At 35.8% G+C, this 17,610-nt stretch overlaps 2 protein-coding genes across 7 annotated transcripts; one reads left to right on the top strand and one right to left on the bottom strand.

Annotated features, from left to right (window-relative positions):
• The first annotated feature begins 716 nt into the window (after positions 1-716).
• LOC100244218 (LEC14B protein) lies at positions 717-9,248 on the top strand. 6 transcript variants are annotated; one of them, XM_010653791.3, is made up of 11 exons: positions 734-930; positions 2,551-2,602; positions 2,667-3,078; positions 3,392-3,511; positions 4,476-4,553; positions 4,920-5,096; positions 6,062-6,139; positions 6,783-6,958; positions 8,224-8,382; positions 8,672-8,732; positions 8,843-9,248. In XM_010653791.3, exons 3-11 carry the CDS (start codon positions 2,686-2,688, stop codon positions 9,023-9,025), a joined length of 1,425 nt encoding a protein of 474 aa, XP_010652093.1. In that variant the 5' UTR covers positions 734-930; positions 2,551-2,602; positions 2,667-2,685; the 3' UTR covers positions 9,026-9,248. The 6 variants fall into 6 exon arrangements, with proteins under 6 accessions (XP_002271734.1, XP_010652093.1, XP_010652095.1 ...); XM_010653793.3 differs by having other exon boundaries at positions 755-930; positions 2,541-2,602; XM_010653790.3 differs by having other exon boundaries at positions 756-930; positions 2,663-3,078.
• A 3,238-nt stretch (positions 9,249-12,486) lies between these two features.
• Positions 12,487-14,295, bottom strand: LOC100266560 (LRR receptor-like serine/threonine-protein kinase SIK1). Its single transcript, XM_002272006.5, has one exon. It carries the CDS (start codon positions 13,973-13,975, stop codon positions 12,767-12,769), a length of 1,209 nt encoding a protein of 402 aa, XP_002272042.2. The 5' UTR covers positions 13,976-14,295; the 3' UTR covers positions 12,487-12,766.
• Between the last annotated feature and the right edge of the window lie 3,315 nt (positions 14,296-17,610).

The following is a 17,610-nucleotide window of genomic DNA, read 5'->3' as shown; positions in this document are numbered from 1 at the left end:
TCGGACAATAACCTTTTTTCTTTTGAAGAAAACGAAATCAAATACTTTAAATACACTAAAATAATAATTTAATTAATTAATTAAAAAAATAAAAATAATCCCAAATTTGCACATCTAACCCATTCCATGTTTTTAATGGGAAAATAACATGTTTTAAATATAAATACCTTTTACCATTTTAAGTATTTATATATAATTTTTTTTTAAAAAAATTACTTTTTAAAAAAATAAGTGATGATTATTTTGTTTAAATGAGACAAAAAATAATAAATGATTAAATTTCGAATTTTGAGTTTTTAGTGATCTATTTAATCAAATAAATCATAATTTAAAAAGATAAAAACTCCTCGATATCTCCCATTTATATTCAAAATATTATAATTAGAAATATATCTATTATTTACCAAAATTAATTTATTTATATTTATATTTTATAATTACTTTTAATAATATTTTATACCATTTTTATAAAAGGTTATTTAAGAATATGATTCATTTATAAAAAATATAATCAATTGGATTAATTACGAGTGCCACGTGTGTAACTAATTTTATCGAAATAATTAAATAAAAAATTTATCAAAGCAATTAAATAAAAAATAAAATGACGTTGTAAGGAAAGTTTGCTGCTCCCAATGTCAAAGAGGGTTGAAACCAAACGTCTCAAATGGACGCGTGTTAATATAAAAAAGGCGAGTACAAAAATTTCCCACTCGCAAGTACCCGATCCCGCGACTACTAAACGCTTACCGCTCGCTCTCAATCCACGAACAACCGCTTGGGGTAGAGATTACTGTGTTATCGATTGCTCACAAATCTGAAGCTGAAAACAAAAACGAAGAAAGCAAAAACAAAAAACCAGAGGCGAAACTGAAATCAGATATTGTATTCTTTCTTCACCGATGATTGGGTCTCAAATCTTCGTCGCAGGTGGTATTTCTTCACTTTATTTATTTATTTAATTTTGAATTTTATATTTAGGTTGTTGCGAGATCTCTTGTTAATTTCTAGTTGAAGTTACTGTGGAGTGTTATTTGGTCTGCATTTTGAAGTATTTTTCATGTTTTCTGGAGGCACAAAGGCAATTACAGTGCTTTCATTATTTGATGATTGTTTTTTTTTTTTTTTTTTTTTGTGACTAAGATTTTTCAACGATCTGCTGTCTGGTTCAGATTTCTAATTTAGTGATTTAGTGATCTTCGGTTGGTATCTGCCGCTTTGAATTCCGAGTTTTTGTTTTTTTCTTTTCATTCTTTCTGCACAGGCTCTGTTTGTTTTGCGGGAAAAATATTTGCTGGATTTTTTTTGCCCAAACCCACAAAAAAAAAAAAAATCTCTTTATGATTGAATAGGTTCTTTTTGTTTTGTTTTTTTTTTTGGGTTTTTTTTTTTCTTTTGAAATTAAGTGAAGAGCCATGATAAATTTCTACAAGCTTTGCAATGAAATATTTTTGGAGATAAATGGAGTATTACACACTGGTTGGCACAAAGTGGAGTTTATTTTAAGGGGAATAGTTTCTGGGAATATTTTCCCGGGAAAAAAAAGTAGGTGTAGAGATAATATACCTATTTTTTTGCCCCCGACTCTGAATGGAGAGTCACGATAGATTTGTCCTAGCTTTATAATGAAAACTCCTTGGAATAAATTAATTTTACACTGTTTAGCTCAAGGGTTCCAGAGATAATTAAACAAAATGAAAGAAAAGGGAATGCCTGTTTTTCTTTTTCCTTTTTCCTTGAGCCTTGGAAAGAATTAAAATGGTTGAGAATTGGTTCTCGGCCATTTTAACGAATGATTTCTTAAAAAGCTTTTTTGTTTGAATCCATAACCTTGGAGCAGCAATGAAAACGGTTGGATGTTCCAATCCTCTCATCACTGTGTCGGTATTACGTCACCAAGACAAATGGAGTCACATTATATTATGATTCTTTATCCAGAGAATTTGAAATGATTGTCTCTTATGAATGAAATTTATTTTCCTCGGATTTTAGAGATTAGTAATGATTTAGTTTAGTGGACGTAAGTTGATTTTAACAAGAGAAATGCTACTACTGTCACTGATTTTTCTCTCACCAGGTGAATGGATGGTTGTGATACCTTCCTTATCTGGGAAACAAAATAAAAAAGAAAAATTTAGTGATTGTAGTTTTCACATAGATTTAAGATTTTAGTTTAGCTTCTGTTTGTTAAAGCAGAAAGTATTTCCAGGTTAAGATTTGTTGGGCATTGGGATCGGAACTAAGCAAGCGCAAGCTGATTTTACCAATAATCATTTCTTACAGAATCAATTGATCATAAATGAGCAGATGCTGTTCAGTTCGCCTGAGGAAATTGTGATTTTCATAGCTTATTGAGTATTGGAAGTGGTTTGATTTGATTTTAATTTATATGCCTAAAAATAGGATTAATATTATTTAGTATCTTGTTTATTATACTATTTATTTTGTTCACTTCCATGCATCACCTTGCTTTTTTACATGAAATGTGAGAATTGGATTTATTTAGAGAATGGTCGTTTATTAGAATCTCAAAACACTAGCTCTTTGCAGGATTGACATGGTTAGAATGCAACTGAGGGTGATATGAAGTCTCAATAGTTAGGTAAATGCTTCTGCAGTGCAAGTTACCTTCAATGAGTTTGAGCTGACATGTATTTTACAGCCAGTGAGGGTGCTGCTAATGAAATGGGGTATGCCATGAGTAGATTGGAGCTAGATTCTGATTTCTGTGATGCTGGCAAGGACATCCATGGAAATGATAACACTGAAAGACTCAACAAAGAATTGAATCATTTAGATCATGAAATTTCCCAGCTCACAAAGCTTAGATCGGGACCTCACGAATGTCTGAGTCAGATTATTCCTGGAAAGCGGGACTCACCTGTTTCGACGGTTAAGATGCTGGCGGGTCGAGAAGGGAATTATTCAGGAAGGGGAAGGTTCTCATCAGCTGATTGTTGTCATATGTTAAGTAGATATTTGCCTGTCAATGGTCCTTGGCTTGTGGACCAAATGACAAGTCGAGCTTATGTGTCGCAATTTTCTGCTGATGGTTCCCTGTTTGTTGCAGGGTTTCAGGTATCCTCTTGACTCTTTACGTGGAAATTATATTTTTGATTACTTTCTGTTTGGTTGTGACTAAAAGAAAAAGCAAGTAGAACATTTGTGTTTTATGCCATTTCTGTTTCTGAAATGGAAAACTCACCTATGCTAGCCACATATCTATGCTAGGGTGAGTTAAATGGAAACTTTAGTTTCCTTGGGCCCAAATAACATAAATGTAATGAAATTTTGGTTTCTTTTCTTTTCCTTTCCAACCTCATGGAATATTATGTACTTGTGGTATCTATTATAATTTTGATTTTAAATGTTTTTATAACTTTTGAAACAGGGAAGCCATATTAGAATATACAATGTGGATAGAGGGTGGAAAGTGCAGAAGAATATTCTTGCAAAAAGCTTGCGATGGACAGTCACTGATACATCTCTCTCCCCTGATCAACGCCATCTTGTGAGTTCATATTCTATTGCATTAACTGACATATGTGCAAAGATGCACTAGTGATTTGAAATTTGTGTTTGTTATATTCATCTTCCTGCTTCTTCCACCATTAAACGGAATGATTCATAAGGTGCGTGGTTGCTTTGAGGAACCTGGAAATGCAGAATTTAGTCATTGATATCCTTCTTTTGCTTTTTGCCTGCTTGACTGAGTGGTAATATGGATAAAACTCAACCCTTGCAGCATATGATTGCTTGAGGCTACATTTCATATTTTAGTTAATCCTCTTAAACAATCTCATGAATTTAGTTATTAATCCTCTTAAATGATATCATGATTCAGGTAAAAGATCTAAGGAGATGCTAACTTGCTTACATCTTCAAACTATAGCTGAGATTTTGCAACCTGAGTTCAAAATCTTTCTTAACCTGGTTACTCCTATGCTCTCTATAAAATGGTATGATGGAGATGGAATGCACCTGTAAGTCACCATCTGTCTATAAAGATTCGAAAAAAAAAATCTACTCCATAGGTTAAATTAACAGAACTTGCAACATTATTGAAACTGGAGACTGGAGTGTCTTAGATCTGCTTTACACTAACTTCAGATTAGAATTTATGTTCTCTATATTTCATGAATTCACATTTTGCCTTCAGAAGAAGAGATCTATTTAATTGGAGTACTTGATGCTCTCAAGATATCTAAGCGATAATCCTATTCTCATGTTGCAAAATTAGTGGTTAACATTTTGAATGCAAGCTACAAGAACTTGTATATTTTATGCTTCTGTTGGTATCATACAAACTCTATTTATAAAATCTTATGCCCTTCCACAATTTATTGCTCCAAATTGATTAAACTTGTCTCTTGTTGGTTAAAATGAATGTATTTCTTTCAATGGCCTGAAGCTTGTATATTGTTTTCTTTTGTTCATCTCAAGTGTCTCAGTCAGTATGCATCTTTCTGTTGCAGGTTTATGCCAGCATGTCACCTATTGTCCATATTGTTAATATTGGATCTGCTGCAACAGAATCTCTTGCAAACATTACGGTATGAAATAAAAGTTATATATTTGAAATTTAATAAATCTAGCAAGTAGTTTAATGGGGGTTACTGGTACACAATTGGATATTCTTGCTGTCCTGCTAATATGTTATGTTGCTAGTCAAATATGTCAGGCTAATTATATTTGCTCATCTTTACCCTTGAGGCCTGGCTCAAGTGATAAAGGGATGGGGAGGATTTGTGGGAGGTTACAGGTTCAAGTCCCAATGGGGACAAAAATTTACCTATCAAAAAAATAAAAAAAATAAAAAAACTCATCTTTAGCCTCACTGCTTATGGTTAAAGAATTTCTTGCTGTTTTTTTCCCCAACCTGATGCTTATTTTATATCTGGAGCCCATTTGTTGTGCAGGAGATTCATGATGGTTTGGATTTTTCTGCTGCTGATGATGAGGGTTATTCTTTTGGAATCTTCTCAGTGAAATTTTCCACAGATGGGCGAGAGCTTGTAGCTGGAAGTAGTGATGATTCAATATATGTTTATGATCTTGAAGCAAATAAGCTTTCCCTTAGAATTTTGGCACACACGGTATAGATTATGTGTGATAAACGATTTTCTTATATTATTCTTCAGTTGATTTGGAAATTTTGTTTGGCTGATCATTGCTTTTTGTTTCCCATTGAATGTGATTTTCATCCTTGATATGCAATTTACTTGTTTCAGGAACAAATGATATGTTTTGTTCCTGAATCTTCTCAGTGAAATTTTTCACAGATGGACAAGAACTTGTAGCTGGAAGTAGTGATGATTCAATATATGTTTATGATCTTGAGGCAAATAAGCTTTCCCTTAGAATTTTGGTACACATGGTAGAGATTGTGTGATAAATAATTTTCTTATATTATTCTTCAGTTGATTTGGAAATTTTGCTTGGTTGATAATTGCTTTTTGTTTCCCGTTGAATGTGATTTTCATCCTTGAGATGCAATTTACTTGTTTCAGGAACAAATGATATATATTTGCATAATCTTCATAATTAAGTTCTCCTTTCTAGAATTGCTAATTATTTATAGATCTACGACATTGGAAGATTCAGAACTTAGAAAATTTGAGGAAATATACGAGAACTGATATGATTCAGACTAAGAAATTTAATTATGCTGAATATCCATTCCAGCCCTTTGTTGCAATGTGTAATAAATTTGACATTTCACCTTGTGCATTCGTGGTAGTTCCACAACATTGTGGTCCCTCTTGAATTATAGCTAAGATATTTATGCTTCATTGCATTGAGAAATGAAACTGGATTTGGACTTGGTCGGTACTATGTCCTATCTGCTCCTCGACTAAGAATGCCATAGAAAACAAAAATGTCAGTCCATAGGCAGCAGAAAGGCTTTGAATATCAAACTTTTATTTGTTTCACTATTGTTTTTCCGAGGTCTAAATTCTTGCTTCCTTTTTTTCTCTTCATGATCTAATGTAGTGGCCTTTCTGTGGGCATTCTGGTTTTTTTAGAGGTTCTGAAACCTTATCTGTGTTTCCTATGGCAGTCTGATGTCAATACTGTATGCTTTGCTGATGAAAGTGGGCATCTTATTTATTCTGGGAGTGATGATAGTTTGTGCAAGGTAAATTATATCTTATCTTGTTCCTCTGAAGTCTGATCATGGTCCTTCCATGTTAAGTGTTCATATTTTGGTTTTTACTTTTTATTGAACCTAACTGACATTTACAAGGACATTATAGTCCTGTTTGGGAAAGCTTCCTAAACGCTAAAAGCAGTGTTCAAATCCTAAAAGCAACTCCTAGGGACATTTTAATAAACCTCCCAAACATGGATCCTGTCTAATCTAATGCGATCTATCTACGTTTGAAAACAAAGGAAAACTCCTGCTTTTTACTCAAATGCAATGCGGGAAGCATACTTGAATTTAATGAATTTAAAAAAAAAACAAATGTCAACATTGTCCTTGTTTTTCGTAAAAACATTTTTTTTAAACATAGCTCTCAAAAGCATAATCAACTACACAGAAATAGTATTGACTTCTGCTCCTACTGCTCAACAGCAGAAGCTAAAAGCTATTTCAAACAGGTAGTCTATTTCTTGAAAGTTCATTAATATTGTATCATATGGTAGTCAGGAGAGGGATTCATGTAGTTGAAGGTGACACATGAAATAGTTGAGATAAAGGCTTTATTAAGCTGGAGTACCATGTTTTTCCATGTTCCAACATGATCAAGGAATCCTAGATACCTGATGAATTTGTTTAGGTTTGGGACAGACGTTGCTTCATATCAAAAGGGAAGCCTGCAGGAGTCCTGATGGGACACCTAGAAGGAATTACTTTTATTGATAGCCGTGGAGATGGTCGTCATCTCATTTCAAATAGTAAAGACCAGTCTATCAAACTTTGGGACATCCGAAAAATGTCCTCCAATGCTACTTGGTATGCCCTCTATCATCTTCTCATGGTGTAGTTGTTATCCTTATTTTATTCCTGAAAATGCAACCTTGATCATATCATGCATGTCTTAAATTTTCTCTTTCTTCTTGAAGAGGGAAGAAGTATGATATTATATTATGCTTGATGTAGGCTAAACACTTCCTCATTGGCAATTCAGAGGGGCCACAAACGTTATGAAATAACCTCAGAAACTGCTATCATATATTTTGTTCAAAATGAGTTTGACTATCATGATGGACTGGAGTGTTGTGTGCATATTATACTAGCCGAAGCAGTTATTTCAGATAAAGAGGCTCTAAATTAAACTATTCATGAATCTGAAAAAAATGAAATAAAAATTTGGCAGTATTTTTTTGGGAATTATCTAGAAACTGCGGTTTCTGGAGGAGTGGGTCATGCATTTCATTATCCTCAACCATGTATCTCTTTCTAGTCAATCTCTAACCTTTGTAATTGCTCCTTTGTATGTGCATGCATGCACGTGTGCAGATCATAACTACTTGAATGAAAAGGTATTTAGGAATGTAATCATGTGTAAGTATTGACTCTATGGTCTAGTAAATGAGAATGTAGGGTACTTAAAATGGTTTGCATTTTCTCTATTGGAAGCTTGAAGTTCCATGAAAAAAAATCATTCCATCTTTCTTTTTTGTTTCAGTAGTAAGCATGAATATATCCTCTTTTATGGAGTGACCAGATTGTGGGTAAAATATCACGATCAGGTCAACAAACCATCACCACAAATAAGAGTGGAAAGTTCAAATGACAATATTTCATGTTGTTGCATGGTGGAGTGGACTAGTTTTCAATTCCATTCACAAAGCCCTGAATTTGTTCCAAATGCCATATGACACGCAATGGACTAGTTTCATCTCATGGAATGTTAAGATGCTCGCCTGTGCTACAGAACCAATAAAAGTGAAGGAAGATATACCAATATCTTGCTACTATAACATATTGGATAAGAGTATCTATGTGATGGCATATTAATCGTGTTTACATTCATCTACTAGTTTATCACATGTTCTTTTTGATAGTTTCCTCTATTGGCATACATGCTGTGTACGAGGTTAGTAACAATAGTTGGTCAACCTTATCTCTAATTACTCCTTAGCTTGACACCAGCATGATTGTACAAAATGATGGGCTATGACCAATTTACCAGAGTCAATTATTTTTTCTACTAATACCCTGAATATTGTTAAGATAAATTATCATTGAAAATCTCTGTTCTTCATCTATTCCAGCACTCCAGGGTTCAGGAATTATGAATGGGATTATAGATGGATGGATTATCCAACCCAGGCAAGAGAGTTGAAACACCCATGTGATCAATCACTTTCCACTTATAAAGGTCATTCAGTCCTGCGTACTCTCATACGCTGCTACTTCTCCCCGTCTTATAGGTAATGGCTAATGCCTCTTTCCTATGCTACTTTGGTCATGATTTATGATTTTTGTGAAGTTAGAAGTTCTTTGTCTGATTCCAATATAGTCTTTGCTCAAGTTGAGTCAGCCCATTCAAGGCTCTTGGCGCAATGGCTTTAGGATGATGACCTGGGGGGCCCAAGTATAAACAAATAATCAGGATACTCTAGGCTTTAATCTTAGTTTCAGCATGCTGGATTTGCTCCCCATTTGGCTGTACTTACATGGAGGGTTAACATGTTGATTTCTTGAATTTTTTGTTTGCAGCACTGGTCAGAAATACATCTACTCTGGATCTAGCGATTCTTGCATTTATATTTATGATTTGGTATGCCATGAACCCTTCTGCCACTTTTTCTCTATCCTATTCTACCCCAAGTTTTTCTCAGGTGAGGTTATCTCTACTTAATGACGCTAACTTGATAATTCTCTTTGTAGCTGACCGGAGCCCAAGTTGCAACACTGGAGCACCATAAATCAGTCGTAAGAGATTGTAATTGGCACCCTAATTATCCAATCCTGGTTAGCTCTTCATGGGATGGAGACATTGTCAAGTGGGAATTCCCTGGGAATGGAGAGCCCCCTTTGATCAAGAAACGAATCCGGCGGAAATATTTATAGTAAACTGAATTTCACATACGTTGTCAGTGTTGTTCATGGTAAAATATATAATGTTTACTTAGTGTTTACTTTACCTTACATGATCCAATAAGGTGCAATTATCACAGTAAGCACTGTAAATTTCTTTTTAACAAATGCAGCTGTACATAACATAAGCTATGGACTTTCAATGTTGCACATGCCATTTGTTACTTTGGAAATATATGCAGAAGAGTTGCGAGTCTCTTGTGTGATTGGTGATGCCTTCTCGATGCTTATCAGAAAAACAGAATCAAACATGGGATTGAAATCTGTAGTCCTTTTGACTCCTTTCTAAGCCTTTGGTTCTTTATCAGGCTAGGCAAGGAAACAGGCTATTTCTCCTGCAAGCTTCCGACATTTGGACCATGAAAAGTACAATAAAAAGTAGGAAGAAACATAAGTAAGAAAAATAACCCATTGATTTTTCTGGTGTATTTTTCTATCTTCATAAATCATTTACCTAGACAATAGAGAATTCATGGTTTTATTTGAAAATATTTTTGAAAACAATCGTTAAAATCTAATGTTTGAAAAATAGATTTTGAGAAAATTAAAATAAAAATCTTTTAGGGAATTTAGAATATTTTTAACTTGTTTATTATATTTTTTTTAAAAATAACTTTTATATAGAGTTTTTACTAAAAATTAATTTTATTAATTATTTTTAATCAATTTTCATATTGGACAATTATATTTTTTAAATAATCCCTGAAAATAAGTGAAAACAATTTTAAAGAATTAAAATATGCTTTGAAAAAATACTTTGCTTTAGAACAAATTCTCAAAAAATTACTTTTGTCAAATTTTTTTTAAATAATCCTTAAAAATAAGCAAAAACAACTTAAAATAATTAAAATATGTCATAAGAAAATACTTTAGTTTTAGAACAAATTTTCAAATAACAATTTTTTATCCAAAAAAAAAATTATCAAACATATTTTCGAGTCTAGAAAGTAGTATTTTACTTCATATGAACAAAAAGACAATTAAAAAAAAGAAGTTCCAAATGAGCTATAAGATTCTTTCTAATTTTTTTTTGGCCCTGTTTTGTATTTTCTAGAAAGGAGCAAATACTTCTTCGGTAAGAGGGAAAAAGAGAGCTTCCAGGAAGTTCAACTTTTCTTTTATATCCAGGCTCCAGCAACTTTACTTGGAAGCCATCCAGAAATCACATCACCTTGCCTTGTATAGATTTCTAATGACATTGAGGGTCCAAAGCACAAGCACAAGTACAGATGATTTTTAGGCCAATCATTGTATTTTACTATTAACAAGTTCATCACCACCTCCCACCAACCTTACAATTAGGGCACCCATCATTCTTGCAGTCTCCTCTAGAGAAAAAGTTTAAGCAAAACTACTTATAAAGCCTTCATTTTTTGGTGGGTCTTTCTCTTCTCTAATCTAATGGGCCTCAAACCAAGCAATCATAAGTATATGCATCATGGTTTCTCCTTGGTTCTAAGATGCTGAATGCCCCCCTTCTTTCTCTCTCATTCTTCTCATTTTTAATCATTGATTGTTGTTGAAATTGTTTTAAATGATGACAAATAAAAGAAGGAGAGGGCCCCTCAACTCTAAAATCATAGAATAATAAGGAGGCTTAGAGTAGAGGGAACTCAATGAGAAGAGGGCCCCTACTTTGGTTGTGGACAGAGATTTCTTAAAGCAAAAAAGTAGATAGAATAATGAGCGAGTCGAAATAAGTCGTAAAGAAGTTGCTTAGGAGGAAAATGTCAAGAAAATGCACGTAAGAGAAGTCATCTCATGCATGGTATCAATAAATGGGAAAATAAGCATAAGGAGACCGGAGGGCTTCCTTTAAAAGCTATTCCATCTATCATGTATGATTCAAAGGGAAGGATCTTCCTTTATAAGAATTGATTATTGCAATGTGTAATCATCAATGAGGCATGCTAGCAAAATTCAATGAAAGGAAAAGTAAAAGCACCCTCAATGTAAATTGAGTTGAAGTTAAGTTTTAATCAATGATGGGCATCAGCTCTTCTCTTTTTTTTTTTTTTAAGTACAGAGCAGTCTGAAAGAGCTTCATCTTGAGGTACAGGGGAGATCAAGTCCTTAATCAAACTTCCATCAGCCAAACAACCCCAAGAAAACAACGGCAAACATTGGGGTTTGACCTTGAATGCCAAAGCTCAAAAGTAGTGATTCGTGGGAAAATGTGTGTTTTTAACTTTTGCAGGTGCCAAGCTTTGAATAATGCCCCAACCACCCAGACAGCATATGAGTTAAAAGGATGAGTCTTGTGGTTGTCCATGGTGCTAACCTGCTTGTGTTTTTAGGTCCATGTGCTCCAACTTTAAACAACCTAACCCACTTACAATTCAAAATCCCCATTTCTTATACTGGCACCCTTTACAAAATTTTCAAATCTCCATAAGATTTAGTCATATATATCATTCAATATTCATATCAAATCACAGAGATTTGAGAGGGTTAGGGAAGAAGAGAAGGGAGGGAGGAGACCTGCAAGTGTGTGCGATGAATGTGAGTTTGGCCATCATTATCCTCCACACACCCTTGCAAATGAAAAGCCAGAAAAAGTAGAGCCCATTATTTGAGCCACCTTCCTCTTTACCTTCCCCCAACAAGGGACAAAAGGAAAAAAAAACTCATACAAACAGTTAACAAAGCAGAGATTGGAGAATAAACATAGCTGGAAGACTTCCAACCCTTTGAGTTGTTCAAATTCTGCTTAGCCATTGAACTCAAACACTTACCCCATTACTTCTAGATCCTTAAACTAATGGTATCGTGTTCAAACCCGACTTTAAATATATGTAGGAGGATAAGGGATTCCTCTTAAATGTATTGAAGTGAAGGGTCCAATGGACCTCGAGTAGATAATATGTATAAGAAAAATGGTATTAGAGTTGATTCTCGACTTTGTTTGTTCGACATTGACCTGGCATGTCTGCGTCTTGAATAGTGTATATGGAGTGAACTTGTTGAGAAAGCTTATTGCATAGAAATCTTTGGCTCAAACACTACCAACAAAGATCCTATCATTTTTCCTGGCTTATACATGGGACACATTTGTTGGGGAACAGCTATATTATTCCCTTGTGATTTTGTATTTTCCATTTCCATCAAATTTACTAGCCTTCTTTTTCTCTACTGTCATTACAAGGAACATTTTTTTTGGAAACCAGACATTGACTAACTGTTGTAAAAAAAGTTAGATGAAGACCCACCACCTTTCCTTTCCTCACAAGAATATTTTTGCCAAGGTTTCTAGTCAAAAGAGTATAAAGAGAAAAAAACAGTTGTACCAAGACAATGAAGAGTATCTTTCACCCCCCTTTCCTCCCGGGAAAGCATACTTGAATACTATTGATCATTTTCCTTAACCAAAGAACGAATATTAAGAGTATTTATATATTATGTTTTTTAAAAATTAATTAGGGATTTTACCCGTGTAATGCAAGAACTTAACTCTCAACATTATCATCAATATTTCTACTCCAACAAAAATATAGTCCACCCACAAACAAGTGAACATAGAGCTTGCCCAAAACAGCTACAACATCTCATACTATCCACAACAATTTTTATTAATATTATGCCCATAATATCATAAAATTAAATAAATGAATTACCAAAAAAGGCCATACCACAAAATAAATTTTAATGAAAAACCTATTTTTTTTCTCCAATATTCCTGTAATGCCCTTGGAAGCATTGTGTGATTTCCCATCTTTACCCCTTCCACTCAACACACTGTGCAGTTGGCCTCGTCTTCTGCTTCCCAGCCTTGAGTGGGCAAGGCGTCTGTACGGGCGGGACCATACAGTTATACTGGAGACAGAGTGAGGAGCTTAGAGGAATTGAAGCCGTTGGATTGATCTCGATTCCGGTCAGATAGTTGTGCTGTAGATACAGTATTTGTATGTTCGCAGCTAGTAACCGGTCCACTAGAGTAGCAGGGACGTGGCCAATGAACCGGTTGTTGTTGAGGTAAAGGTTCTGGACCGTTGAGAATAAGGGTGAGATTTGGCCGGAGAGCCGGTTGAAGCTGAGATCAACGGTCGTGATTGTGACTTGAGATGGCGGTTGGACCGGGCCGGTGAATGAGTTTCTTTGTAATTGGAGGTTTGTGATTGGGAATGTGAATACTCGCCCAGGAATGCAGCCGGAGAACCGGTTCATGCTTAGGTCGAGATAGTTCAGCCGGTTCATACGGGTCAGGGCGCGATCGACCGTTCCGGAGAGGCGGTTCCAGGAGAGCGAGAGGTACTGGAGGGAGGGAGGGAGAGAAGAAGGTGAGATAGAACCGGAGAGGTCGTTGTGCTTGAGGTCGAGCCGGGTTAGGGTCTGGGAGAGAAGGGGAGGCACTGTACCGGAAAGACGGTTGTGACAGAGAATGACGTTAGACAATGCCGGCAATGTTCCGATCGAGCGAGGAATCCCGCCGGTGAGTTGATTGTAACTGAGATCGAGAGTCTGCAGAACCCGAAGCTGGCCCAATGTAGCTGGAATCTCGCCGGAGATAAAGTTTCGACTAACGGCTAGAAACCGAAGATTCTTCAACTGCGACAGAGTCTGCGGCAAAGAGCCGATAATCCTCCCCGGAACCACGGTGAACTCGACGAGAGCAGAGAGCTTCCCAATTGCAGGATCAAGATGACCGGTGAGACCCGGCGAACCCGCCCTGGGATCGCCGAGATTCAACGCGAGAACCTTATCGGAGTCGCAGTAAACGCCGGCGAAGTTGCATGGGTCGGAAGTGAAGTCCCAGGAGGCAAAAAAATTGGAACCAGGCAAGTCCTCCAAGCCCTTCCGAATAGATTGCAGAGCCAAGAAATCAAGAGGGTCCAACATCGCAAGCGCAAACAAATTACACATACCCAACAACTGAAATCCCACCACCACCGCCGCCACCGCCACCCATGTTCTCTGCTTCAACATCTCCACCACCACCACTATACACCACTGCGACTGAATCAGCAAATGGGTGTGAATTTATAGAGAAAGGAGAAGACTTTTGATAACACTTTTCCGTGAACAAAGCAAAGCCAACACCTGCCTACCGATACCTCCGTGAAGCCTTTAATGGCGAAATCTCAATTGAGAGCAGCTGCTGGCTTGGGGGAGAAGCAAAGCTTTTTCGAGACCTTCTTTGCTTATTATTGTTGGCTTCTCAGAGAAGGCTCAATGGGCAATCACTACCACTACAACAGCTGCTCTGTACTGCCACTCCAAGGTCAGTTTTGGTATTTTATTAATTACTGTTGTTATTTTTTTGGTTTTATTTTATTGGGATTAGGTCGGGGCAAACGGTTGTCCGAGCCTAGCTGGAGGCACGAACTTGAGGTTCGGATGACAGATCATCGGGTATGGTGGCGGTGTCCACGTGACCACTGCATTGCCGTTTGCTACCTTCAGAAGAGGCAACCCCTTCTCCTTTTTGTTAAGGCGAACTTGGGTTGTATACAATTAGTGTCACCTTGCTTCTCGTGTTGACACGTCACCGAAGTGGTGTTAGGGCTCACGCCAGGTGTCGGTCCCTCTATCAAAAACTTTTTGTCCCTATTGTACCCAGATTCTCCCATCTGGTGGGCCTCAGGCCCAGATTGAAAACAACTCATCTTCAATTTTTTTTTTTTAATCAAAAGATTAAAAACAGACCGAAGCTACTTAAAAATCGAGACGTACAAGAACCAGTAAAGAGGTTGAAGAAATTACTACGGCCATTGGTGGCAATTAAAAGAGTAGAGGAAGCACTAAAAGGCAAAGAGGAAAGAGGTTGAAGAAGTTGGTATGGGCTTTGGTGGAAATTAAAAAAAGGGGGGTTGCAATGGCTAATAAGACATAAAGAGGAAGGTTCAGAGAAGCCATGGCATTTGATCCCTTTTGTTTATTTTTCTTTTTTGAAAAACACAAACTTATTGGTTTCAAAAATTGTCCTATCTATTATTTTGAAAAAGAAACGATTGTACCAAAAAAAATATCCCCTATGTAAGGTCTTAATAGATTTAGATGTTTTTTTATCAATTTTATTTTTAAATTTACATTTTATTTTCAAACATTTTGTCTCGATAGAAAAAATAAAAATATTTAACTTTAGTGGCATATGAAACATTCCTATCAGTAAGAGATGTCAACAACTATGATTTTAAATCTATCATTAAAACCACAATTAATAACTACGATTTTAAAACCATCCTTAAAATGACGGGGACATGGTGAGAAAAGGTGGATTATGGGGATATAATAAAGTGGTGTTTGTTTTTTTTACTTAATTCTAAATAGAACCTTAATGCTTAATAATGTTAAATATTATGTTGTTTGTTTTTGTAATATTTTATTTCTATTAAGAATTAAAAAATAAAGAAAAATCAATATATTATTTTTTCTATTTAGAAAAAGTTACATATTTTGACTTTTTTAATTTAGTAAAAAATTTATAATAAATTATAAAAAAGCAGAAAAATAAACAACCTAAATTCTGAAAATAAATTACTTTTAGTAAAAAACAAAAAAAAACAAACACCATCTAAATCTAACAAAACCACAATTAATGACTAGTTTTACCACAAAAACACATTAGGTCGTCTTTTACAAAATGTGGACTAATGTGTTGGCAAGGGAAAACACTACGAATTTTTTTTTTCAATGAAGTACTGTTTCTTTATTTATTTTTATTTTAATAGCCTTATTTTAGCCACAAACTCTACAAAGAAGTATGTTTATGTTGATGTATTTGGGAATTGGGTTTTCCCAAAAAAGCACCATACACATTAGCATTTTAAAGAGTTTAACCGGCTTGTACCACCAGAACATTACTTTACAAGCATGCATGCCCCATTTCTGAGGGCCTCAAACAGCCCCCACACTCTATGTTTAATGGCATAGGGATGTGTGGGGAGGGCACCAACCCCAACAACCAAAACACCTAACCCCACATCTTTTTGCATATCTGATGCATGGATTTCTATTATTGAGATGTAGGGCTATTTGGATTGCATAACTCTTTTGCTCACAGACACCATGCATATTTACATAGGTTGGGTTGTATGGTCTCTTTCATCCAGCTATGCTCCCTTATAGTGCTTCCGTGAGCCCCCTTTTTGGGCTTCCATTTGGTTCCTTACTCTGTTCACATTTGCACTTGCTCTGCATGTGAAAACAGTAAGGCATTTACATCATAGGTAGTTAGTTAGTTGCTTGCATATAACATTTTTCTGAGTCTTTCTGACATTCAAGAGTAGAGTTTTGACTCATTTTGTATGTAAGTAGTTGAATTTTCAGACTGGGTCTTGAATCTTAAGACCCTTCTTTAACATTTGTTGGGTGTGATGGATGGCTAGACTGAATGAAAACATAAGGGCTGTGAGAAGTCTAAGAGAAGAGGAGATAACATTTTAGATGTAACAATCCAATCCCCTTCTATAAATATTATCCACTTCACACCCAATAAACCCTTAAGAGCTTCAAAACACAATTATACCGTTAAAGAGTTCATTAAATATATAATATCAAGAACTTTCTTTTCTATTTGATACGGAATATCATAATCATACCCCTCCATGCAGACACAATATCCTCATTCTATCCTACAAAATCATGGAACCAAATAGACAAGCATATCTTATCGAGAGATTTGGGTTGAAAATCGACTTTGATATCATTTTAGAATGACCCACTTCCTCCTCTCGTGTAGATATTATGTGCATTAAACCTAATGAATTTTCAAAACATTAAAACACATCTACACAATTAAAAAACCCACTACACATATAATATTATGAACTTATTCCCGGATACTATTGCATTGAAAATACAAACAATATTTCCTAATTCCTGGGAGGGTCTTCTTTGGACATTAAGGATTAAATGCTCTAAGAACTCAAAAATGTCACTATCAAACAACCCTGTCTAAGAGCTTGGCTTCCACCACAGAATTATTGTATTCATTGCTCACCTACATTGTCGTCCAGAGTTTACCTACCAATGTTATGGCTCAAAGAAAGAGAACTCGTGAGTCTGTGACGACAAAGCAGAGGAAAAATGCCCTGACTCCATAGAATAAAGACCACTGTTCCATCTAGCGGAGAAACACAGCTAACCACAGTTGTCTCAGTTCCACGGGCAACCCATGATCACTCCAGACCACCATGAGCTGGACTACAAGGGTTGGTTCAGTTCTACCTCATAACAACAGGAAGACGAAAAGCAATATCGGTATTACTATTACATCACTGATCAGACCCGACACCATTCTTCCAGTCCTAGATTGGGCATAACACTTGATGATATCATAATCAAAGACTTAAGAGTACCAAGTTCAAATCATGGGAAGGATCGTCTAGACTGTTGGCCTTAAAAGTGTCATAGACTAAGGCAACCTTAAGAGGCTACAAGCTTTGATTTTAGGGCATTCCATCAGGCCCTAGGTGTGCTACAATATCCCCACCATGGGTTCACTCCCTGTTACACATTAAATGCTCATTTCCTGTCCTATAATTGCTAACTGGTTCACGTGCATAGGCTCGTAATATAAATGCTATAGCAATATATACCTGCAGACCAAGATAACATGA

The sequence above is a fragment of the Vitis vinifera genome, chromosome 7 (assembly GCF_030704535.1).
Source record: "Vitis vinifera cultivar Pinot Noir 40024 chromosome 7, ASM3070453v1".
In the NCBI taxonomy this organism is placed as follows: Eukaryota; Viridiplantae; Streptophyta; class Magnoliopsida; order Vitales; family Vitaceae; genus Vitis; species Vitis vinifera.
This window is presented reverse-complemented; position numbering and strand designations above follow the sequence as displayed.

Coding starts and splice junctions, on each gene's coding strand:
- LOC100266560 (XM_002272006.5), bottom strand. CDS start 13,975: ATGTTGAAGCAGAGAACATGGGTGGCGGTGGCGGCGGTGGTGGTGGGA.
- LOC100244218 (XM_002271698.5), top strand. CDS start 2,650: ATGTATTTTACAGCCAGTGAGGGTGCTGCTAATGAAATGGGGTATGCC. Junction 5,097..6,061: donor TTAGAATTTTGGCACACACG/GTATAGATTATG, acceptor TTCCTATGGCAG/TCTGATGTCAATACTGTATG. Junction 8,383..8,671: donor TACTTCTCCCCGTCTTATAG/GTAATGGCTAAT, acceptor TTTTGTTTGCAG/CACTGGTCAGAAATACATCT.